The following is a 26373-nucleotide window of genomic DNA, read 5'->3' as shown; positions in this document are numbered from 1 at the left end:
ATGGAGGTCTTCTTTATGGCTAGCAATCTTCTTTTAAAGCAATTTCAGCTAGTAGCAGTCACCACACACACACACCCCGACAATGAGTTGCAAAGTTAGTCATGCATCATGTGAAGGAGGACTGTTCAGGAATCGTTTCTTTCTTTGCAGTAGTTTCCAATTTCTTGTTGATGCAGTGTGGTACAGTGGTTACAGGCTACATTAGGGAGCAAAGGTTTCAGTCTCTCTCTCTCTCTGTGTTGAACCTCTCCTTGCACCAGTTACCATTTAACCTACCTCTCTGATTTGTTGTGAAGATAAAATGGGGTGGGGGGAAGCCTCATATGCTACCTGAGCTCCCTGTAGGAGACAGGATAAGTGTCCCAGATTTTGATGTACAAGTTGGCATCTTCCCTTGAGGCTGTAATTCTCTGTAGATTCCCAGGACTGGATATACTACATTTTGTACCTGGGAAAGGTAAAACTGCTCTATACAGCCATTGCAATCGGTGTGCGGAATAAGATTACGAGAACATCATAGGGGCCTGCAGATAGTAACAGTCGGGAATGGTTACACGGGACATAATGCAGGGCAGAAAGTGGAATAATGTTTTAAGTCAAACATCCCTTCTAGTCAAGCCAGGTTTTTCGTTTGCATTTCAAACCTAGGACCAAGTAAAATACACTGAATGTGTCATATGAGCATCTTGCTCCATCTGAAAATTGAACCTTTGGTCATTGTTTTAGTGCAGAGCACAAGTCACATATATTGATACTTGGGGCTTAAGAATGTAAGAGAAGCCATATTGGATCAGGCCAATAGCCCATCCAGTTCAACACTCTGTGTCACACAGTGGCCAAAAAAACAGGTGTCAACAGGTCTGCCAGTGGGGAAGGGACACTAGAAGCCCTCCCACTGATTGCCCCCCCCAAACACCCAGAATACAGAGCATCACTGCCCTAGACAGTTCCATCTATATCTTGTGGCTAATAGCCACGGATGGACCTCTGCTCCATATGTTTATCCAATCCCCTCTTGAAGCTGTCTATGCTTGAAGCTGCCACCACCTCCCGAGGCAGTGAATTTCATGTGTTAATCACTCTTTTGGTGAAGAAGTACTTCCTTTTATCTGTTCTAACCCGACTGCTCAGCAATTTCATTGAGTGCCCACGAGTTCTTGTATTGTGAGAAAGGGAGAAAAAGACTTTTCTCTACCTTCTCCATCCCATGCATAATCTTGTAAACCTCTATCATGTCACACCTCAGTCGTCATTTCTGACAGTCGTGCCTTCTGACAGCGGTCTATTCTGTACAATGAGATTATCTCTTAGCTATCTAGAAAATGAAATAAAGCAACTCAATGAAGGAACAATCTTCTCCAGCAATCCGATCCTGGAAACATGGGGAAACCATTTCCCACGACGGCAGGAGAAAGTGGCTGAAGGGTGCCTCCCCCCTTCTACTTCAAGCTCCCAAGACAGCCAGCACTGGTGAGAAATGTAAGTAACTTTAATCCCCTTGTGGCAGACAAAGAATCATGAGCACAAGCCAGTCCATAGTCAATTACCTTCACGTGCATCGGTTCCCAGAGTATATGGCTCAAACAATGATTGTGGAATGCAAATGCAGTCTGTGACATTCAAATCCAATCTACATGTGGCCTTGGAAAACAGGGTTCCACCTACCTGCAACTGTTATTCATTGAATGTTCTTCTATGCAGGCACACATGGGACCTGTACATGCGCAGGCGCAGTTCCCATGTGAGACTGCACAGAAGACACAATGATTAATTTTCTGTTTTGAATTCCAAACGTGTTTGTGTATGTGTGTGTGGGAGGGGGTCTTGATCACAGCCATAGTGGCAAAGGGGGATGAGTTTAGTCCCAAGCTCCATTTTCCATAAAAGACATTCCCCTTGGTTACTTTAATCCCCAGTAAAAGAGTGGGGGCAGACACAATTTGAGTACAATTTGCTCAAAGCAACCTGGAACAGCATTTTCAATTGCAGCAACTGCATGTGGTTTCGGGAAGGGGAAGAGCTAAGACCCCCTTCTCCACTACTACAGCTCTGATTCTCTCTAGATGTTTTTTAGGGTTAAACGCCACATGGGGAATATCAGTTATGGAAATCTAGCATCTTATTGGCACCCATTAAACATGACAAATTTAGTGAATTTGGGTTAATTTCTTCCAGTAAAACAGCTGTCATAGAGATCCAAACAAGTGTGGAGTAGATTTCACCACCTCCTTTAAAGGGGGAGAGATTTTGTTTTACAGCAGGGCACCCTAAGGTGTGTATCAGAATCTCAGCAAAGGATCTCGGCTTACTCATGCAGCTATAGAATTTATAATTTAATTTATTAATTTAATTTATTACATTTATATTCCGCCCTCCCCGCTTTCACGGGCTCAGGGCAGATAACAAAAATACAAATGTTAATACCATTAAAAAAACAGTAACAAAATGTCTTCATGGATGCAGTCAATGGTATGTGTCCCTGCTGCCCAATTCAACTTCTTGTAAAAGATTCACTTAGTGCAATGTGGTTCAATTACAATTCTGCAGAATTTTGAAAAAACAGGTTGGTGTAGTGGTTAATAGTGGCAAGACTCTAATTTGGAGAACCAGGTTTGAGTCTTCACTCCTCCGCCAGAAGCCAGCTGGTAACCTTGGGTCAGTCAGTTTTCTCAGAGCTCTCTTAGCCCCATCACAGGGTGTCTGTTGTGAGGATAATAACAACATACTTTGTAAACCACTCTGAATGCGTGTTAAGTTGTCCTGAAGGGTGGTATATAAATCAAATGTTGTTGTTATTGTTATTATTATATCTTTTTAACTGAAAGTGCTGTGGATTAAGAATAAAGGCTGATGCAGGCATAAATGTACAACCTCTTCTGGATGGGGTTCTCCTTCCCTGAAAATGCTACACAGTTTAGGGTACTTCTGGATTGCTCATTTTCTCCGGATAAACAGGGGCTGGAGATGGTTAAGAGTGTCAGCTGTTGTAGCCATTCCCTGCAGCAGATGACCTAGCCACCATTGCACACGCTTTGTAAACATTTAGACTAGACTCTCTAAAATGATCTATGTGGGGCTGACATTGAAGATGGTTCAGCAAACTCAACCGGTAAAAAATGCGGCAACAAACATGGTAACAACTGTACATCTGAGTTTACTTGGGGAAGACTCAGTTTTCAGTAATGCTGGGATGGGGCTGGTCATGTCCTCCAGAATTTTCTGTCCCCAAATACCGTGGCAACCATCTTCACAAATATTCTTTTTCATCAGTAAAGGAATAAAGCCATTTCCAAAGTCAAACAAAATGTTTTTAATACTGTAGTTTTTAGCAAGAACATTTTAACAAAGAATGTGTACTTTTAACTTAATATGGTACAACAGAGAAACTATACTTTAAAGTTTCCATTATCTAACATTCTACCGTATATTCACTCTTTTCCGTCTCATTTAAAAGACCAAAAAAGCCAAGCGGAACTGAGAATTTTGTTTTTAAAAAAGCATCTATTGATAATCCCCTTCTTACATCAGCTAATTGGAGGGGGGGTTTCGTTCACACTCTCGAATTGGTCACTTACGGAAAGGACATTTTTTTTTACATCATCATGTTAAAAAATGTACACACTGTTCTCTCCAAAACGTAATATATATTGAGTTTCAGCTTCAGTAAACAAAGCTTAAATTTATAAACACAATTGAAACAGCCCCACGTTGGACAGTTTCAGTGATAAAACTGGACATGTTGTATGAACAAGCCAGTGAGAACCTTAATGTTCATTGTGCCATAGCTATTGCATCATAGCTAATTCCTTGACCAAAGAAACAAAAAAGTTAGTTGTTCTTTTGGGGAAACCATTCCTGTATGTGCTTAAAAATACTAAAACTTTACTTTCTCTCACTCCCTCTCTCTCTATCCTCTGGGACCTAAAATGATCTGTTGCAACAGGGTTTGGTTTGGTTCGGTTCGGCAAAGCTTGCAAGAAGCCTTGGCATTCTGAAATTTCGGCAGTTTTCGAGACAGGAACAGCAAATTGCTTGATATAGTCCATGTTTTCAATGCTACCAATCCTGTTCTTCACACAGCACTGAAGGCATCAAAGGCTAGAAGGGACTTCTTCCATGAATTATATAGTCTTCGAATAGTGATCATTTTATATATATATTTATATATATATATATTTCCCCCCCATTCATAATAAGTGTCTTCAGTACATAATGGTAGGTTTGATGTATGTTCTGTTTTCTGAAAAAAAGAAAAGAACACAGAATAATAACTCCATGTATTAATTTTCACATTTTAAAACTCTGAATTTAAATGGCTATTTATGACTTACGCAAATGTTGCAGATCTTAATAATTACAGGATATTCTTGGTGGGCTAGCATAGGGTATTAAACAATGGGAGCAAGGTAAGATCACCAAGAGCTTAGCTGGCTAGGCAACAGTACCTCCTTCTGCAAGCTAATGAAAACAAGCCTTGCATATTTCTGAGCTTGCTGTAAGAACACAGCTTCTTGTATTGCATCTTTGTCTACATGTCGATGAAAAGAATCCCTGCAAGTTACTGATCTCCTTTTAAGGCACCTCCCTCCACTTGCTAAAGAAGCCCTGCAAAGCTGTGATCTCTTTGGAAGGCACCTCTATCTGTGAGAGATTGAAATGAAGCCTTACTCGCTTCTAATCTCCTTGCTTGACATGGCTGTCTATGTGATAATGAAAAGAAGCCTTGCATTGAGGTCCCACAAGGATATAGCTCCTTTCCAAATTAATAAAAGTTGGGCTGCAATGTTTAGTCAATGACTTGGTGAAATTAATCAATTAAAAACATCTGATTGATTTAAAAGGTGCCATGATTAAATCTAATAATAATTTTAAAATGTAAAATTATTTTAATAAAGGCACTTAGAAAAAGTGCAGCTGGCAAATGCTGTCTTAGATGGATTATTGCCTCCTCTAAGTGGGGGCGGGGAGAAAAACAGCTCTTCTAAGAAACTGCTGTAAAACAGGCATGCAAGATCTAAAAGCATTGTTTTTCCCTTATGCAAATGCATGCAAATTCAACCCATTAATCTACTAAAACTAATAGAATGAATTAAGGTTTCTTTAATTGAGTGACAACCCTAATCAAAATAAAACTTTTGCTAAATCAAAGCCACTAGATTGCTCTGGTGATATTATCAGGTCTCTGCACAAGACCTGCATGCCGAGGGAGGGCTAGTTCATGACTAAAACTGGATTTTTATTCTTTAAAAAGGCCTAATTTTTCTATTCAGCTTTACAACATGACTATAAGCAGCAAATTTGTTCGATAATTTGCCCAGGTTTAGGGATATAAACCAGTGGGTTTTAGTGGTCAGAGTACTGGGTTAGGATGGGGAGTAGAGATGGGCACGATCGGCATTACGATCAAAAAATACCCACGATAATGGTGATCGCGTGATCGGGGCCCGGTGGATTGCTGCTGTCCACGGCGACCGATCCAGTGTTTGGGGGGGGGGGTGCTTGATCGGGGTGATCGGGCTCAGATCAGGAAGCCAGACACACAGGCGCCAGCAATCTATTCTCCTGGCAACAGAGCCAGGGGAATGCCTGAGCTGTGTTTGCCCTCCTTCTGTCACCCTGGAAACCCGAATGGAAGCCCAGCTTGCCTTGATCAGCAGGGCTTCCTTCCAACCATGGAGCAGCAAAGCACTCACCAGTTGGGAGAAGACACCCAGGGGAGGGAGGGGGGGTGTTCTGTAGCCAAGGTCACTCCAATCTCATCCCTGCAAACCCTGAGAGGCAGCTCTGATGGCCAAACACAGACGAGCAGCCAGACCCCCTGCCCCCTGAGGGGAGGCGGCTCGTTGCCGTCTCCCCGTGCCTGCTGGGCCCGGCGGCCGCTGTCTTCACCCACCGTTCATTTCTCGCCAGCACGCTCCTTTTTGGTCTGGCGGGCAGGCACATGGGGGGTGCCGCCGTCGAGCGGCCAGACCCCCCACCCCCTGAGGGGAGGCGGCTCGTTGCCGCCTCCCTGTGCCCACCAGGCCCGGCTGTCACCGCCACCACCCACCTTCCCACATAGCTGGGAACAGTGGGGCGCCCCTCCGCTTTGGCCTCCCTGATCCCCGATCCACAGATCGGAAACGGGAGATGATCGGTGTGGATCGCTAGTTCGGGATCGTCGCCGGCACCGATCCACGATCAGCATTATCGGTAATTTTTTTTGGATTGTGCCCACCTCTAATGGGGAGACCTGGGTTCAAGCCTCCGCTTGGCTATTAAGTCTTTGGGCCAATCACTCACGCTGCCTCTCGCAGACTGCAACAGGTGTGTTGTGAACATAAATGGTATACTGCTTTAAGCTCCTTGGGGGAAGGGTATGGACAGACTATGACTGAAGATACAGAATATGACTGAGGACACAGATCGGAGGACAACAGTAGAGAGCCCCAAAGCAGAAGGCTGTTATGCAATAGCAAATACGATGGCTGCTGAGCAACACAGGCTGCATCTCCATGGTGGCATGAAGACAAACTCCTAGCTACAGCAGCAGCAGCAACTGGCTTGGGAACAGTTGGCAGGGGATCCCCATGCCACTGACTGCTGCCACCCCTAAAATACAGAGGCAAAAATACAGATGCAACGGCAATTGTGCCAGCCCCCCTGCTGCTCGGAAACCTTTCCTTTCTTTCCCTCTCATTTTCACTTTCACTGTTGAGCCATTCTCTAGCTACCTCAACTCCCAGCAGGCAAACTGAAAAAAAAAACCCTTTAAAGGGCCAAAGGGGGGACAGTGACATATGACAGCGAGGTGCCCCATGCCGGTTTGAAAGCAGAGCATAGCACTTTCCCTTTCCTGCTGTAGCAACAGGTGTAGCATCCCAATGGAGGCTCCCCCTGCCGCCACCCCTTTGAACCCAACCAAATAGATGCATTTATTATTTGGTTTAAAGTAGATTTATTTTTGATCGGGTTTAGAGGAGAAAACCCCAGGTCGACCATGAGTCATACTCAGAATGTGTTCATTTCTCGAGGGCTTCCTGCCTTGCATGCAGGGAAAAAAATCATGGGTGGCAGCAACCACATCACCCATCCGGATCATTTGTAATGCCTTAAGATTGCATTAAAAACCAGTGCCTTTCCTATTTATTTCAGAATACTTATTTCAAAATACTTGCACCCCGCTCTGGCATTCATTATCAGACAAATCAAAGGGGAAAAAATTCTCTTCCTCCTTTCTTAAAACAAATCTCATAAAGATGCTGGTTTTAAGCTCAAAGGGGAAAAGAAGAACTCAGATACTACAGAGCCGGAAAGAACATGAATCTGCCAGTTAGTCATACGATGGATTTAAAATTCAAACAGCTGCACTAGCAGCTACCAATGTGGAAGTCTACGGTAAAATTATCATCCCAAACAGCATGTGTATAATGTTGACATATCTCCCATTCCTGTTTTACATATGCCAATATCGAATCTTCATAAAGAAAGAAGCTTATTGACCTGCTAACAGACACAGATCCTTCCAGCCATCGCCAAGTTTTGCCACATTTCAATTTCAAAATGCATTTCAGCTATAATATGAGTGATTTATCATTTAACGGGAGCTGTCAAAGTAAACTCCTAGATAAAACAAAAACATCTGGAACTATAAACAGGAGAGTGCGGGAGCTGAATTTTAATCCGCATCCAACATGTTCACTTCATTACAAACAGGAAACAGCTAATTAGTAATAGAACGTTTCATGTTTTTAAGAGGACTTGCGCTCTCCAAACAGAGATGATCTAATATGGAGCTCGGACATAAACACAAATTAAGATCTTGCCAGAGGAATGTTCAGGAGCCTGGGAAACTCCAACGAAAAGGGTGCTAGATGAACTGGGCTGTGATTTACATCGTCTTTGGGATTCTGAATTCTAAGGAACTAAAAACAAGAGTGTGTATTTTGCTTGGAAGGGGCTGTGGCTCAGCTGCAGAGCGTCAACTCTGAAGCTGAAGGTCGCAGGTTCAATCCCTGACACAAGGATAGACAGAGAAAAATGGGAAAATGTATCATTTTTCTTTGTTCTTTTTCTTTAATTTTTGTTCTCTTCTTTTTCTCTCCTTTTTCTCTCTCTTCTTCATTATTTCTTTTTCTTTTCTTTCTCTTTTCTCTTCCCTTTTTATTGGGATTTTAAACTTATCAATAAAATAAAAAGTATTTTTAAAAAAGGATCTCAGACAGATGTTGGGAAAGGCCTTCTTCTGCCTAAGACAGTGGTCCCCAACATTTCTGAGCCTGTGGGCATCTTTGGAATTCTGACCCAGGGTGGTGGCTGCAACCACAAAACAGCAGCTGCAGGAAGAAAAGTCAACGACCAAATGTCAGGGAGCAAAGATATGCGTAACCAGGGCTTTTTTCTGGGAAAAGAGGTGGTGGAACTCAATGGGTTGCCCTCGGAGAAAATGGTCACATGGCTGGTGGCCCCGCCCCCTGATCTCCAGACAGAGGGGAGTTTAGATTGCCCTCTGTGCTGCTCGGCGGCGCGGAGGGCCATCTAAACTCCCCTCTGTCTGGAGATCAGGGGGCGGGGCCACCAGCCATGTGACCATTTTCAAGAGGTTCCGGAACTCCATTCCACCGCGTTCCAGCTGAAAAAAAGCCCTGTGGGTAACTCTAATAATAACTCTTCATTTCAGGCAAAAACTCTGTTTAACAGGATGTCTTTTTAAATTAAGATATTATTTTAAACTATTTTCTTGCATACACACAGCTTACCTTCAAGTCATGAAGTGAAGATCCTTGTGCTGTGGTGGCAGCTGCTGCCAAAGCAACTTTAAAAAAAATCTGCACAGCTAATTAGATCTCCAACACACAGTCGGAAACCCTACCGGGCAAAAGCTGCACCTAGCCCCACACACTACTCCGTGGGCCCAAGGAAAGGTGTCAGTGGGAACCACGTTGGGGACTCCTTGCCCAAGGCCTCGAATAATCTCTCCTGATTAGACAAAACTGAGCAAGATGGACCAGGATTCTGACTTGCTATAAGACAACCGTTATGGTCAGGGCTTTTTTTCTGCGAAAAGAGGTAGTGGAACTCAGTGGTGGAACTCAGGACCGCACAATGATGTCACTTTGGGCCAGCTGGAACAACGGGGGAGTTTTTTAAATCGCCCTCGGCGAAAATGGTCACATGGCCGGTGGCCCCGCCCCCTGATCTCCAAACAGAGGGGTGTTGAGATTGCCCTCTGTGCCGCTGGAGCGGCGTGGAGGGCAATCTAAACTCCCCTCTGTCTGGAGATCAGGGGGCAGGGCCACCAGCCATGTGACCATTTTCAAGAGGTTCTGGAACTCCGTTCCACCATGTTCCCGCTGAAAAAAAGCCCTGGTTATGTTAACAGATGAAACTAGGGGCATTCCTATGCGTGTGTAGCCAAGAATAGTCACAGGACAAGGGTCTGGCCTGCTGAGTCATAGGTCAAACACTGGGTTAAAAAGCCAGGAATCATTTCATCTATGAACACTTCTGAAAAGAGAGTTTGACATCCTAGATAAACTAGTTTTATGAGTCATCAAGTAAACAATGGCAGGCAGAGTAGGGCAGTCACAAGATGTTTCAAATTAACATATATGTGGAGAAGGAGGGGCAGGATATAAATAACATTGACGTTTCGGATGCGATTAATTTTTTTTTATTTTTGCGTTACTGGGAAAAGAATGGGAGAGGTGGATGCTACAGTCAGACTGAAGCGATGAGGAGCGGAGAGATATGGACAAAAGTGTCCAATGATCTAGGGCCAAGCTACACATGACGAATGACACTTGAACGGCAAGTGGATTGAGTGGAGGGCAAGTGAACAGGGAGAAATACACTTGCTGTTCAAGTGTCATTCGTCATGTGTAGCTTGGCCCGTAGTTTCCTATTTTTACATGAACCACTTTGCTTTCAAGGTAGTACATTATTATGAATTTGTGTATCGGGATAGGTTTGTAATTAAAAAAAAATAACAAAAGGCATGTTCTGAGGCAACTGTTCTGTATTTGAATGGTAACATGGGCCCCTCACCTTTCAGATACGGAGTGGCAGGCCAGTCGGCCTAAATGAGAGGAAAGAGTGAGCTAAGTCCTTTCTGTGAGCTCCTTTCTCACATTTATTTTATTTTTTGAAGCATTTTTAAATTTTATTTTAATTACTAACATCAAAACTACAAACAGAAAAAGGAAAAAGGAAGCAGGGGGGGGAGGGAAAAACAACGTAAGAACACAGACTACAACTACAAGTATTGAATTCCCTTCATAATACAATTATTTAAAGTTAAACTTTCTAATATGCTATTAGATTGGTAGATCTTATAAGATACGAACTACAGTCAGGATCAGGTCTCCCCCCCCACCCGCGTCTCGGTCTCAGCTCTCTTTGAACAGCTACAATAGCTGCGCTCACTCCCTCCTCCCCACCTCCTTTCTCACATTTAGATGTAGTATTTCTTCATGAACTGCCTTGGATTTTTCTTTTGCCAAACAAAGGCAGCATACATTTCTAAGGCCAGCGACTTCTATGGAGTCAGAAGGGTGAAACTGCGGACTGCACTGTAAGAGACCTTAATTATACAAAATATGTGAGACAGCCATTTTCTTCTGAGGTGGCTTGCATGGCTACCAGACAGAGCCTTTTTCACTGGCACCACAACTCCAGAATTAACTCTTTGCGTCTATCTGGCTGGCACTTGGGCACCAAGTCCTCTTTATCTTTTGCCGTCTGGATTGTTTTATGGTTTGTTATGGTGATATGTTTGTGATCCTGATTTTATGGCTGCCTTTGAAACAGTTCTATACTCCTTCCCAACCTAATTCTCACCACGGGGGCTCGCAAATTCAAATTCCAAATCAGCCTGTGTTCAAATTTCCACCTCGTCTTAGAATCTTCTGGTTCGTAATGAAGTAGAAAAGCAATGAGAAGGACAGAAGGCATCTCTCCAATTATCTCCAACCTGACCTGGAAGTGAATTTCTCCTTCCCAGAATGTACACCAGCCATCCTGTGTTGTGCTCTCCAGTGTGTTTCCAGGTCCCTTTCCCAAAGCAAAGAACTAAACCTGGCCTTCTTCCATTCATCAGAACAGGAGGTGGCCAAGAGGTATCACCCTTGTATCTGCAGGGAGCACCCATTCGGAAACAGCTGCCCCTATCATATGATGATGTTTGTCTTGGAACCTCCCAATGTTTTGGGACTGGCTCCTAACATCCGTAGCACCCATTTTGTGATGGCACCCACTACCTCTCTAAGTTCTAACAATGCCCATGGATCCTCGTTCAGAGCAGCAAATTAGAAAACAACCCAGTCTGTTCAGGATAAAGGACACTGAATTACTATGTTTTGCAGAATAAAAACATTTGTCAAATTGTATAGAATTTTATGCCCTGAGCAGGGCTGCTGAGAATCGACTTGGGACCTCAGACAGAAATTCCCTCTGTGTATCTTTCACACCACTCAAATATAATATGAAGACTCCTAACTAGGGGAGTTGTAGGAGACCAGATTCTCCAGAACTTTGTCCTCCTAGTTTCCTCCTAAGTCCTAAGATATGCTATATCCCCCTTTCTTCCTTCCCCAGCAGCTAAAAAAGAAAGATAGTTGGAAACTGGTTAGGAAGAAAACAAACCAGGGTCAAAAATTCATCCCACATGGAATGTTCAGTACCTATCGATGTTTCCATTTTATAGCATTTTTACTGTATTACATAGTCAAGATTTTAAATAAATCTTTGGGCCATAAACGTATTCTTTTATTAGGTTTATCCCATAATCAAATATTCATTTATGTGAGCTTCATTCTATTAAAAAATGAAATTAGACAAAGGTGAGCCAAACTCTGGATTTACAGTAGTTTAAAGCATAATTTAATTCTCTAGGGATAATATTGACAATATAAAAAGGGTATAAATGATATTCCCTAACACTAAAATATGCTTATGAGCCCCCAGTGCATGATAGGCTGTTTTACAACCTACCGTGAAATGCATGACTGCCTTAATAAGCAAGACATTTAGAAAAGGGGTTTTCATACTCACTACATTGTGTAAGATGAATAAAGATCTCACAGTTTCGCCTGTGAGCCAAATCCTATGTTAATGATGGTAATTTCCCTTTCGGATGATATTTTCTTTCCTAACAGGGTAGTTATTACTTGGCATAGATGTCTCCCTTTCCTCTATATCTGGTACTATGGAAGAAAAGAAGAAACATTCTTTTTTTTTAGGCAGGAACCCTAATCCTTCGCATATGGCTCTAGCAACAGAAGGGACTCATTTGATGTTGCACAACCAAAGTCTGTATGCTGAGCTGGGATGGCAAGAGTATGTATATCACACACTTCGCTAATGTGTCAATCCCAACCCAAGCATGCTTCCTGTGGGCTGCTTGTATATTTAGGAAATGATGTGCGGTACAGCCCTCTTGGCACTATACCACTTCCTGATGCAGCTGGAATGGGGAATCACATTTTAGTGCTCTCATGTTAAAAACAAACCAGAAAACAAGCAGGGTGTGTAGACAATTAACAGGTTAAGGTGTGCTAGTTGTCACTATGGTTGTGTGATCCGGGATTCATGAACTTGCAAAATAGCCAGATTTATGCTGACCTGGCACAATCTGGCTATGCCAGATCACATAAGGGAATCCCGGATCAGATCAGGGGCCAGATTATTTATTTATTTATTTAAGATTTGTATTCCGCCCTCCCCGCGAGCGGGCTCAGGGCGGATAACAACATATTAAAAATACAATTAAAAATTCATGTACATTAAAAACAATACATTTAAAACAGGATGGTGGACAGCCTTCACAGGGAGGGTTAAGATTTATACACCTCTTTTTTCCAGGACAGTGGAGACCCAGCCTCAGCCATATGCCTGGCAGAACAACTCTGTCTTGCAGGCCTGGCAAAAAGATAGTAGGTCCTGCTGGGCCCTGATTTCAGCAGATGGAGCATTCCACCAGGTGGGAGCCAGGACCGAAAAGGCCCTGGCTCTAGTCGAGGCTAGGCGGGCCTCCTCGGGGCCAGGGACCACCAACAGCTGTTTGTCCCCTGATCGGACTGTCCTCTGGGGAATATCATGGGGATCAGATCATGGGCCGGATTATTCAGCTGCAGGCAGCCATGACAGAGCAGAGGTGAGTAAGAGGCAGCGGCGCAAATAGAGGCAAGTTCCACACCATGGCAGGAGAGCAGGGCAAGGTTGGTGTTGGGGTGGGGGGGAGCAGCAGGCAGAGTGAACTCCCATCCCATCTTGCTTCTCCAGTCGCTCCTGAGCTCCAAAGGAGCACTTCCAGCCACCACCACGGGTGGCTTTTTAAATTCTACAGATCTGGCAAGCCTCATCTACCGGCCTTCAGTTTGGTTATGAGATTCTCTGGTTTGCAGTTGGTTCCCTTGCTTCACTTTGGTTCTTTTGGGCTTTGTTGGTTCAGCTTGCATGGGAGTTGGACTTGCATAGTAAACACCTTTTGTTCAGGGGTTGCATTTGCGTAAGGTTTCCCTTTGCCTGGAAATCCTTGGAAACGTTTCCCCCAGAGGAAACAATGGTGAGTGGCTGGGGCAGCTTGTTTAGGGGCCCATAGAATTGGACCCCAGGGTCCCAGCTTCTTGTAATTTGAGGGGCCTTTAATGGACAGTTAGGAGTAGGTTTCCTGAAAATTTGGTGAAGTTTGCTTGAAAAATGCCCCTCCAGCCCCCCGGACAATTTTCCTTATAGGGAATAATGGCCAGATAAATTCAGGATTCTCTAACTAGATTAGAGAATCTGACACAGATTTCAGAGATATTGAATTTTTTTGGTATCCCTGAAACCTGGATCTGATCACCTGGATTTTGGGGGGGTGCACACTCCTAATTGTCACAATGAAATGCTCAAAACTGAGTGGTACAAATGAAAGTATCACATGATGTGGCTATAACTGGACATTACTTTAGAATTCAAGCTGGGCTGGGGAGAAAAAAATCAAGGGTGGGACTGCATATTCGAAATGTTTCCATTCTGAAACAGAATCCTGCACCTACAAAGACGGCACAACGGAGAGAAGGCCAGCCCCTCTCTTAGATGCTGGTTATCTATGGGCCAGAAAGGGTTTTAGAAAAAGAGGGGATACGTTCCACTATGCAATTCCCCAGCCTACCGTCCTGAAGTCATATTGTCCAAGACAGTTGTACCATATGCTTCTTTTGAATGACTAGATTACTTAAAAGCCTCTTAATGGGGATCATATGCCCGCCTCCTCAAGTAGCCATCTGCAAATATTGAGAGGTATTCAGAACTTCTGGGGGCAAATGGTGAGCATTCAGGACTATACATAGCTCTTTCTCCCCAGTTGCAATGCCTTTTCATCAAAGGCGGAGAGTTGTTTTATACTGTTCACCCTACTCTGAAGATAAAATCCCAGATCCCGATTTCTCTTCCAAGATCAGAAGTTCTCTGGGTGACCTTGGACCAGTCACATAGTCTCAGCTTAGCCTACCTTTCAGTGTTGTTGTAAGGATAATAAGCTGCAGAGGAGAAGGGTGTATAAATGGAATAAACACAACAGACAAATAAATTTAAAAATAGGCATCCAGCAAACAGGAACCCAGCCTGACATTAAGGAGTTTGTTGACTGCCATCAGCACAAGGGTCTCATTGGATGTATGCCTGAAATTTGTGTATTGCATGCATATATAATCAATAAATCTAATCCTCAACATGGCCAAATCTGTGCATACTTAAATCCAGAGACTGGGGACACATCTTACTACAAACTGGGAAAAAGACCTCAAGTTTGCAGTAAAATTTGAAATCTAAAATGGAAATGCACTGCAGTTTTAAAAACCCTCAAATTATAAAAGAAGCACCTGTAGCTTTAAGAGATGAATGCCAACAGCGGCTGTTCCTAGGAAACAGTCTTGCCAGCCTTTCAGCTTTGGTTTCTGTCAGTAAAAGGCATTAGGAGGGGACAGATCCCCTTCCAGGGCTGTTTTGGCCTTTGAGGGCCAAGCCCGGCAACCATCATGGCCATGCCCAGCAACCATCACCAGACAACTGGCTACTAACCAACCTGCATGACACACTCGTGGCCAGTTGCTAGCTACTGTTCAACACCAGCCACTCTACAAAAGCCAGTGCAGCGCAGTGGCTAAAGTTTCAGAACAGGATATGGGTGACCTAGCTTTGATTCCTAACATGGCTGTGGAAGTTCACGGGGTGACTTTGGGCCAGTCACATGTTCTCAGCCTAACTTACCTCACAGGGCTGTTGTGAGGATAAACTTGGGAAGAAGAGAATGATATGAGTGGCTTTGGGTCCCCATTTTGGAGAATGGCGGGGTATAAGTGAATAAATATTAATAAAACCAAAGATGGGGGCAAAGTAAAAGGTAAGTTGGTGGGTGGGAAGGAAGAAGCAGGAAAAAAGTGAGAACATAGGGGCTGCCAGGAGGTGGGAAAGGAAATAGTGTGGGGAGTGGTATACAGGGGAAAGTGAGGTGCCCCCTCCAAGTCTTTATGGGTTCCCCACCATGCAACTGAACCTGATGGCTGTCACTGTGCAACTAGACCACAGTTTTCCCAGGGAGAGGTTGCCAGGGAGGGGAAAGGTGAGACAGCTAAAGACGGGGTAGATAAAGGTAGGTTGGCTGGTGGGTGAGAAGGAGAGAAGCAGGAAAAGGAGAGGGGCTAAGGGGACTTTCAGGGAACGGAAAGAGGAAATAGTGAGCGACGGGAAAATAAGATTCCCCCCACAAGTCTTTGTAGGTCCCTCTCTTGTGTGTGTGTGTCTATATCTATATATAATATAGATAATATATTTATCTAAATATAATATATATATTATTAATATAATATATATATAATAGATATATATAAAAATAAATATTATATATACAAATATATATGTAAGTGGTTTTGACATCCTATTTTTTTACTTGTGTCTTGGGTGGCATTCCGTGAGAATGCTGCATACTTGGTAGCCAGTACATGATCAAAGGGTAAGAACCACTGGTCCAGAGCAAATGAAAGTTTTGGCTGAAAGCCCATGTGATGTAGTGTTGGACAAGGTTTGGGAAGAGTTGGTTCGAATCCCTGCTTGTCAACCAACTTAGCAAGTGATCTTGGACCAGACCTCCTCTCCCTGCCTAACTTACATCACAGGTTTGCTGTCATGATCGAATGGAGGAGGGGAGAAGCATGGCATGGATCCTAAGCAGCGTGAGTGGAATTGCACTCGAGGAAAGCAACCTCCCGGCTCCTCCCCCCACTGCAGTGTCTTGTGCCCCTGGTTGTGCTCCTGTTGGTCAGTGGATAGTGCAGGAGGGGTCGGCAAAAATCACCTTCCTCTCCTCCCTAGCCATTTCACTGAGGAGCTGCTACTGCTGTGTGGACAGAATTGCCCCACAGAACCTGTCCTGAACTCCACATCCAGGGCTCATTTCGAAGGGGAATGCACAGGAACGCAGTTCCAGCAGTTCTCCAAAGAGGTCACATGTCAGGTGGCCCCGCCCACTTGACTTTCAGCCATTTGGGGCCCGTTTTGGCCTGGACTGGGGCCGAAACAGCCTGGATTGGATCGGTGCCGGGTGGGGGAACCTTCTCCTGCCCAGCACTGACCCAATCTGGGCTGTTTCAGACCCAAACCAGGGCCCAAAATGGCCACTTTCAGTCATTTAGGGGCCCTTTTGCCATTTTGAGCCCAATTTCAGCCCTGAATGGCCAGGATTGGGTCCAAAATAGCCAGGATAAGTGATGTCAGGGGGTGTGGCGTATGCAAATCAGTCATGCTAATAACACACTTCTGGTGATGTCAAGGGGTGTGGCATATGCTAATGAGTTATGCTAATGAGTTCCTCCAGCTCTTTTTCTACGAAATGACCCCTGTCCACATCCAAAGGAAATCCATCTGCCAGACTCTGGCAGATGAACAGAAGATACAAATGAGCTTCTGGGCTTAAATTCTGCATCTTAGTCAAAGCAGAAAGAAGCCCTTTACTATGAGATTTTTGACTTGCCCAGCTGTGTCAAAAAACAGAAAGTAGCAGGAGAGGTTACTGTGCCTCAGTGGACTTAGAAAGGTGCCACTGTGCTTTGGATGGCACGGCAAGAGTCACCATATCCTCCAACATGCCTCAGAGGAAAACAGGGATGTGCTGGTCTGACACCTCATCTCCTAACCAGGATCACTGCCTAAGCGTCCTCCTCCCTCCTCCATTATATATTGCTCAAGACTCTCCTCTGGTTATCGTATTCTACAGTCACCTGTCCGGCCAAGAAGGTGTTCGTTCTTTTCGTTATGGATATGCCACTAAACCATCATGTATCAGTTACCAACGGTTCAAAATAAGCATCAGCAGTATGCAAAGGGGGCAGGCAGCACACACTACGCGGCACCTTTATATTATTCTGTGCACAGTTACAGGCAGGGCTTTTTTTCAGCGGGGACAGGGTGGAACAGAGTTCTGGCACCTCTTGAAAATGGTCACATGGCCGGTGGCCCCGCCCCCTGGTCGCCAGACAGAGGGGAGTTTAGATTGCCCTCCGCGCCTCTGTCTAAACTCCCCTCTGTCTGGCGATCAGGGGTCGGGGCCACCGGCCATGTGACCATTTTCTCCGAGGGCAACCCACTGAGTTCCACCACCTCTTTTCCCAGAAAAAAGCCCTGGTTACAGGCATAGGCCTTAGAGATTAGCAAATTTACCAGTTCACCCAAAGCCCAGTTTTGGAAAGGCATCTCTAAACGGACAGAAAAAAGGGATCAGAAATCAGTGACGGCTGGAGCAGATGGTTTGCGACTGATTTCCAGCACACACGCTTCAATTTTCTGCAACTCAAATCCAGCAAGGGGTTAACTTTTGACTGGATCATGCCATACGCTTGCTGTATCACTCTCTGGTTTTCTGAAAAGGGTTTTGTACTCCATGTATTGAGTTATCTGTATTATTTAAAGCAAGCCTCCGACCTTCAATTTTAAGGAAAAGAAATGGAAGATGAAATGCTGGGTTAATTCTGTCTGAATTGGATACCTGCAGCCTGTTTTCAGGGAAATATCATAACACACAAAAGTTAACTAAGGTATAAACATGCAAAAGGAGAAGTCTCCCCGCGATCATAAAATGATGTTATTTTCTGTTCAGCAGTTCATGTTACTGCTGTTCATGCTAATTAATTAAAGGAGCTGTTGCTGTAATGTGCAAACAGGGAATCTGAGAAACTGAGAGGGCTTTTAGGTCTCCGAGTGAAGTTAAGTCAATCTGGGCACGAGCAATCAAATGTAATGAAATCGCATGTCAGTGCTAAGCTTGCAAAAACTGTGAAGTTTGACTGGGGAGTAAAAGGATTATAATTAGATTTCCAATAGGATAATAACTAAATGGCAGAAAGCAGTAAAGAGAAAATATTACTTTGTTAGCTAATGGTGCTTCTGTTCGGCTTGTTTTTTTTTTTTTTTATCAGCGCCGCTTGTGGTTGTGCTAATTTAATTTGCTTTTATCAGCAAAAAATGCACCACTCGAATGGTACTTGAATGTCATTTGCAAAAATCATTGATCTGAAGGTGCACTTAATGACACCCAGTATGTTTGTTTTATGGGAAACGGAGATTGGCTGATAAAAACTTCTGCATGCGGCCGCCAATGGGTGGCCCACAAGTGAGTTACAACTATCAAAATAGAAAAGAACTCAGACAGCTTTTTAAAGGCTTAACTGCCCAACTGCCTGTCGGACATCCCTGCGATCCTTAAGTCTTTCATAAGAAGGAAACCAGGATGGTGGTCTAGATACACAGCTGGAGTTACACTAGCTCGGGGGTTGGAAGATCTTGGAGTTAAACTACACGAGACGAATTACACGAGGATGCTCAAGTGAAGGGAGACGCAATGTGAGCATAGTTTGAATTTCACCTCTTTCTACAGAGCCAGCAAAGATCACTCCTCAGAGGTTTTGTTAATTTTCTCTTTGCCTCTCTGAAGGCTCTGTCAATTCTTAACAAACCCTCTGAGGAACGATCTTTGTCAGCCCTGTAAAGAGACTTGAAATTCAAACTATGCTTCCTGGCTAACATTGCATCTCCCTTTACTCATCTCCCTTTACTCATGTAATTTGTCTTGTGAAGTTTAGCTCTAGGTGTGGTTCTCAAGTGTGACTTTAAAAAAAAACCCTGCTAGATAGCACCACGGGAGATTTCTGATTTAGATCAGGACTGTGGTGTTTTCACTCCCTCCCCCCCCCACATCATTTTATTTGCATTTGCATCACATAACCCTGGGAGCTGCAATTTGTCCTGTTAGGAGAAATATATACAGGCAACATATAAGCAGTTCTGCTTCTTTTCAGTGGGCATAAAAGTCAGTGGGCATAAAAAAAATAAGCACGGTATAAGAATGTAAAAGAAGTAGTTTCCCCCGTTATAGGAGAACAGTATTTTCTATCCAGAATCTTGCATTACTGCTGATCATGCTAATTAACTGACTAACAGTGCGACATGAGGTGTGAAACACCTTGACAGAACCTTGCATTCTGATAGCCTTGTTCTCACTGAAGTGCTAAAGTTGTGCCATTCCATGCTGCACAGGAGGGTTCACAGGACTGATTCATCCTCAGTATTAAAAAAATATCCTGCATATAGAAAGCTGGATGCCAAGGGAAACATAGCCTTCTTCTTGACATGCTTGTTTTCTACGTAGAGGAAATGCTTTTGTAGGGAGGAATATTTGATGTTATTTGCCATGTGAATGGCAGCCCAAATAGCCCAAAGAGAAGTTTACCATCTCAGTAAGAACAAATAACAAAGGATCTATTATGATCTGGGCTACATCCTTGTGGCAATTATTTTTAGTAGCATATGCGCTCACAGAAGGCACATGTACACAATGCAGACGTAAATCAATTTATACTAGCCAGTTTGGTATAGTGGTTAAGAGCAGCAGGACTTTAATCTGGAGAACCGAGTTCGATTCCCCACTCATCCACTTGAAGCTAGCAGGGTGACCTTGGGTCAGTCACAGCTCTCTCAGAGCTCTCTCAGTCCTACCTGTCTGTTGTGGGGATAATAATAGTATACTTTGTAAACTGTTCTGAGCATTAAGCTGTCCTGAAGGACGGTCTATAAATCGAATGTTGTTGTTGCTATTATATCTTCCCTCAAATGATCCTGGGATTTGTAGTTTCTCAGCAAGGGTGCTGAGAATTCTCTGCTAGAGAGCCACATAAGTCTTCCAGAACAACAGTTTCCAGGGTACCTTGGGAAGAGTTTTTGGGAAGACTGTTTAAACTGATTTCAGACTCTAGTATAGATATGCCTATTGTCTATTCCATTTTTACAATCCTTATTACACTCTTGCTTCAGTCTGGGCTGATCTCCTGTTGTTCAAATGATGGATGAAGACAACTTCAAACCCAACACATTGCACTAGCTGTGTGGGAGACTTCTTGATGATGGGTAAGACATACTCTGTTGGGCAAAGGATGCCCTTTCTCCAGGGACACTTCAGGCCATTCTGCTTGATGGTAATAAAAGCTACTTGTTTCCTGTTGGCTTTTACCACACTGTGGACCTACCTCTGAGATACCGTCAACGGTGCAAGTAATATCCTGTATGCAACACCCCATACCTTGCATTGCTGCACTGTCATGTTGAGTTCCATTGTGTTCTACTTCCATATCTGGGATTCCAGCGTCTGCAAGATAAAGTGAAAAACATGTACACAACTGCCCATCTCTAGATATATGTGAAGGACAGTATGTTTAAACTGGACCAATATTTGATGTTAGCATATCTTACACAAGCGAGAGGCGTTTCTACAGAGACGGGGAATTACTTTTGTATTAGGTTTCAAACCCTCTCCAGGCAACCAGACACAAACCGGTTTATGCTATTCATAAGAACAATGAAATGGGAAACTTTCCTGCCCATGCCAATTCTCCAAAGTATGGGAACTGTGCAAGAACATGTATGACTTAACCTTTCCAAATGGGATGGCATTGCTTTGCATTTGTTTTTGGAACCGAGCTTACAAACCATCATGATCTTCAGCTAGTATAGGACTGGCTCATTTTGGGGTGGTGTTCACTTCATCTGGTGCCTACATTGGAGCTGCCTCATTCTATGAATAGATGAACCTATCTTGTACCACTGCTCCATTTAGCTTAGTGTTGCATACCAGGGTGGATAAAAATCAATGATTTTTTTAAAATAAAAAAATAAAAATTGCATTTTTAAAATTTAAATTGGATTTTTTAATAAAATGTTTTTTGAGGAAAAATCTATCTAAAGATAGTTTCTTATTTAAGATACATTATAGTCCAAAGGTTATCATCATGAAATAAGGATTAGTTTTTAATTATGTAGCATGAGGCTGTATGTTCATGCAAAGTTTAAATTTTTTGGTAAACGAATTCCATTAATCCATTCACAATGTCATGCTCTTCCAGAGGTTTCTGTAAGATTATTGGGCAATTTTTCTATCTAGGAGATATTATCACAGATGCTTGGTTTTACGGTTCTCAAAACTGTGAATTTGTGTCTGCAGAGATCACATGTCTCTTCTTCACAGCAAAAAGGTTATAAAATAAACATTCACAGTTGAGAAAAAGACCTTAATCCCATTGTTCCTTTGCAAATCTTTGTACACAGAACCAACCCCTTACCTCTTAAGCGCTAAGTTTCAAAAAAATTCAATGAATAAAAGATTGCTGGGAGTAGAATAGATCTGCACAAGAAGCTGTGTAGTCTTTATGTAGAAAAGAATGAGTTTTTATGTAGAAAACCATGATTTAAATCTAGTCTTACTGACTAGTGATTTAAATTGTGATTTAAATTGATTCAATTTAAATCAAATCCACCCTGTTGCCTACTCTAATGGAGTGCAGCTTGTCTTGAGAAAAGCAAGGTCATTCTTAGTATCTGAAAAACTCTTTGACCTGATGATGACAGGGACTGCAACTGGGACCTTGTGAAAGCAAAGCATGTGCCCTAATCATTGGGCCATAGTCCCTTCACTGCCTTGTGCTCCTGATTTGTGCTAGTCAAGTGATATGTGGCTTACTATCGAGATTCTGCCTACAAGATACAAACTCATCTTCATCCCATCTCTGCTGCAATATACTTGCTGGGCAGTATTTTCCAAAACACTTGGCAGCTGAGATCCTTTTAAACTGGAGATGCCTAGGATTGAACCTGCGACCTGCTGCATGCAAACCACGTGACCTGCCACTGCATTGTTCTAAATTACACAAAGAAGTCCAACTAGCACATTACCATTTAACATCCTGAGACCGTCACCCGATGTAGCCTGCTTAAGTGCCTGTTCCACTTGTTCTCTCCTCTTCGATTCAAACTCAAGGGCTTCCTGCAATTTCCTCTTGGCTTTCTTTTCTTTCTTCAAGCGCTTTTGAATTGTTGCTGGAATATGAAAATACGCAGTTTTGAAAGCATTAATGGGAGCTTCCTTGAGATTATGGAGCATAGACACTTCTTTGCTGCCATTCAAGCTCAGCTTTGGTTTATGGGGCTATGGCTTTCTCTTTTATTATGGACATGGTTCATGGAAATTAGATAATGATGATGCGTTTGGCTATTCATTTTAGCATCAAAATGAAGTTTTTCTGGATCTGAATTTCAAATTTATTTCCACTTGAAAATCACATATCCTCAGAAGTTTTTTTTTAAAACCGGCTTCAGTGGGCTGCGATTTTTTGCCACCTGAATATCATTGCAGTGACTGCCCATCTGTGACCATAATGGAACATTTAGCAAATGCAATACAGGATTTATGCCATGTTTCCAATGCTATAGGTCAGGGGTGGTGACATACTCTGAAATTTCATTCATATTCCAAATTACATTTTTAGCGCTCACCTATTAATGAAAAGAGAGCTGTTTGTACATGGAATGATTATTGGCATACAGTTTACAAGCACACACAAACTTCATTCATTGTAGGTCAGGAGTATCAGTTTGATATTCATGGATTCTAGCAGCCTAATAGCCCAGACTAGCCCAATCTCATCAGAGCCTGGAAACTAAGCAGGGTTGGCCACAGTTAGTACTTGGATGGGAGACTACCAAGGAAGTATGGGACTGTGGTGTAGAGTAAGGCAATGGCAAACCACTTCTGATCATCTCTTGTTCATGGGACCACCATGAGTTGCAACTTGATGGCACACAATTATTATTATTATTTACTAATTCCACAGTGCCAACCTGTGGAGTGGTGGAGAGTGCCCTCAAATCATAGCTGACTCATGGCAACCACAGTAGGGTTCCCAAGGCAAGAGACTAAGAGTCGAACCACATTATACGAATTTCACGTGAATGACACGAAAACGCACTGACACGTGTCCTAATGTTTTTTTCCGCTTCACGTGTCAGGACTGCTGGCCCGCCATTGAATCCGTGTACAGCTTTGCACGGGTATCCTACGAGTTCCTCCAAGACGCGGCAATGATATCCCATCATGCATCTCCATATCGTGCATGCCCAATTCATTTCTCGGATCCACTCGCTGTCCTCTCATACTTTTTATGTACATCTACGTTTTCCTTAACTGCACACCAGATGGTGCACCGAAAGTTTTTGTGTTTCTCGTTGTGTGTGCGGGTAAATTAATATATTCCCCCCCCGAAGCCTTGTAGATAGGGATTAATAATTAACTTGGTTGTTGGGGGTTTTCCGGGCTGTATTGCCGTGGTCTTGGCATTGTAGTTCCTGACGTTTCGCCAGCAGCTGTGGCTGGCATCTTCAGAGGTGTAGCACCAAAAGACAGAGATCTCTCAGTGTCACAGTGTGGAAAAGATGTAGGTCATTTGTATCTACTCAGGAGGGGTGGGGTTGAGCTGAGTCATCCTGTAAGAGTTTCCCAGGGTGTGGAATGCTAATGGCGGGAGGCTTCACTGTATCCTGAGGAGGTTCTTTTGCATATGGATTGGTGCTTGATGTGCTAATCTTCTCTGCAGGGCTATTGTCGGGTGTGGAGTGTTTTGTTGGCCTGGTGTTTTTCAGAACTGGAGCCCATGCTCTGTTCATTCTTAAGGTTTCTTCTTTCCTGTTGAAGTTTTGCTTATGTTTGTGAATTTCAATGGCTTCCCTGTGCAGTCTGACAAAGTAGTTGGAAGTGTTGTCCAGTATTTTGGTGTCCTGGAATAAGATACTGTGCCCTGTTTGAGTTAGGCTATGTTCAGCCACTGCTGATTTTTCAGGCTGTCCAAGTCTGCAGTGTCTTTCATGTTCTTTTATTCTTGTCTGGATGCTACGCTTTGTGGTCCCGATGTAAACTTGTCCACAGCTGCAGGGTATACGGTATACTCCTGCAGAGGTGAGGGGGTCTCTGCTGTCTTTTGCTGATTGTAGCATCTGTTGTATTTTTCGGGTGGGTCTGAATACTGCTTGAAGGTTATGCTTTTTCATAAGCTTTCCCATCTGATCAGTAATTCCTTTGATATATGGCAAAAACACTTTTCCTGTAGGTGACTGTTTTTCCTTGGTTGTTTGATTCATCCTGGGTTTGATTGCTCTTCGGATTTCATTTCTGGAGTAGCCATTTGCCTGAAGTGCATGGTTTAGATGATTAATTTCCTCATTGAGAAAGCGCGGCTCACATATCCGTCTTGCACAATCTCTGCAAGATCTCTGTCTTTTGGTGCTACACCTCTGAAGATGCCAGCCACAGCTGCTGGCGAAACGTCAGGAACTACAATGCCAAGACCACGGCAATACAGCCCGGAAAACCCCCAACAACCATCGTTCTCCGGCCGTGAAAGCCTTCGACAATACATCAATAATTAACTTATTTGTACAGTCAAATCACATGTAGACTTGAGCGTCATCTACCTGCTGATGAGAGAGCATGAAGGAGTGAGCAGCAGATAGGAAGCAGAAGACTCGGGAAAAAGGGCCACTCTACATTGCCAACTTACTGGTTGTGCCTGAGTACACGTGCCGTCGCGACCACACTTAGTGGTGAGTTTATGAATCTGTGCATGGACCAGGACACGCGAACGTTGAGAAAATGATGGACATGGGCAATTGAGGTAAATTCATATTGTGTGGTTCGACTCTAACAGAGGTGATTTGCCATTGCCTGCCTCTGCAGCCCTGGTCTTCCCGGAGGTCTCCCATCCAATTACTTACCACGGTCGACCCTGCTTAGCTTCTGAGATCTGACAAGATCAGGCTCACCTGGGCTATACAGTGCCAAACTAAATGTTACATTTTTTAAATGGTCAAGTCCAGGGAACCCCAGCATGCAGCAGCTGTGGGGACTGTTTGTTTAAAAATAAAGGTGAGCCCAATTGAGCTGGGAACTGTGAAGGGGGGGGGCTTTTCCTCTGTGCCATTTCCCCAACCTGAAACGGTGCTTGGCAGGGGGGGGAGTTATTTCCCCTGTATTGGCTGCTCCACGTGCACAGCATACTGCACATGGAGCAGCCAAAAAGGGGGGAAATAATTCCCTCCCCCCGCACCATTTTGAGTTGGGAAAATGGCTCAGAGGGGAAAGCAAAAGCCCTTCGTTTTCTATTGTAATTCCCAGTTCAGCTGGATTCACCTTTATTCTTAAACATTCCCTGCAGCTTCTGTGTTGCTGTGGCTCCCTAAACATGACTGTTTAAAAAATGCCTAGTTTGACCCACAGTCAAAGTGAGTATCAGGGATGAGCTATGGGCAGATGTTGCTGGTAAATAGTACAGAAATATACACATGGACCACATGAGCTGTAGAACCTTAAAGAAAAACTGTCAATGCACTCCAATCATTTCTTGCAGTGCAACCTTAAGCAGAGTTATAGCCTTCTAAGCCCACTGAGAGTGTCTCTACACGAGACATCTTACACAGGGATGCTCAAGTGTAAGGAGATGCACTGTTAGCCCGGAAGCGTAGTTTTAAAAGACAAAGACTAAGGTTCTGTCAGTTTCACCTCTCTACAGAGCTGGCAGAGATCACTCCTCAGAGAGCTTGTTAATTTCATCTTTGCCTTCCTGAAAGGGGAGGTGAAATGGGCAGTGCCTTGGGGAGTCTGTTGATTTCCCAACACCAACTTCTTTCTCTTTCCTCCACAGGATCTGAGACCAATAGCACCTTTTTGTCCAACAAAATCACCTTAGTATGTAAAGGCTCAGGGATCTTCATTCCTCCCTGTATCTGAAGAAGGGAGCTCTGACTCTTGAAAATCTTGTCCGTCTCTAAGGTGCCACTGGACTCAAATCCTGCTGTTCCAGTGCAGACCAACACAGCTACCTACCTGAAACTATCTTTTCTCCATGGTAATATGATAAGGCAAGGTAGAGTACAGAAAAGAAGAGGTGAGGCTCCGATGATTCAGACATGGTGGCTGGATGGAAAAGATTGGCTTGGCTAGGAGGACAGGAAAGGAAAAGAGATCCCCAAATATCGGAAGCTGCA

The 26373-nt window shown here is 43.6% G+C and overlaps 1 protein-coding gene across 2 annotated transcripts in view; it reads right to left on the bottom strand.

Moving 5' to 3' along the window:
• Nucleotides 1-3322: 3322 nt before the first annotated feature.
• DACH2 (dachshund family transcription factor 2) overlaps nt 3323-26373 on the bottom strand; it is a 433444-nt gene continuing 410393 nt past the window's right edge. For both annotated transcript variants that reach the window (XM_054996424.1, XM_054996425.1), the window contains 3 exons: nt 22234-22377; nt 20588-20653; nt 3323-4240 (listed from right to left, as the gene is read on the bottom strand). In XM_054996424.1, the coding sequence (XP_054852399.1) occupies nt 4203-4240; nt 20588-20653; nt 22234-22377 (248 nt within the window). In that variant the 3' untranslated portion in view covers nt 3323-4202. The remainder of the gene's footprint in view (nt 4241-20587; nt 20654-22233; nt 22378-26373) is intronic.

The sequence above is a fragment of the Eublepharis macularius genome, chromosome 13, assembly GCF_028583425.1.
Source record: "Eublepharis macularius isolate TG4126 chromosome 13, MPM_Emac_v1.0, whole genome shotgun sequence".
NCBI classification, from domain to species: Eukaryota; Metazoa; Chordata; class Lepidosauria; order Squamata; family Eublepharidae; genus Eublepharis; species Eublepharis macularius.
This window is presented reverse-complemented; position numbering and strand designations above follow the sequence as displayed.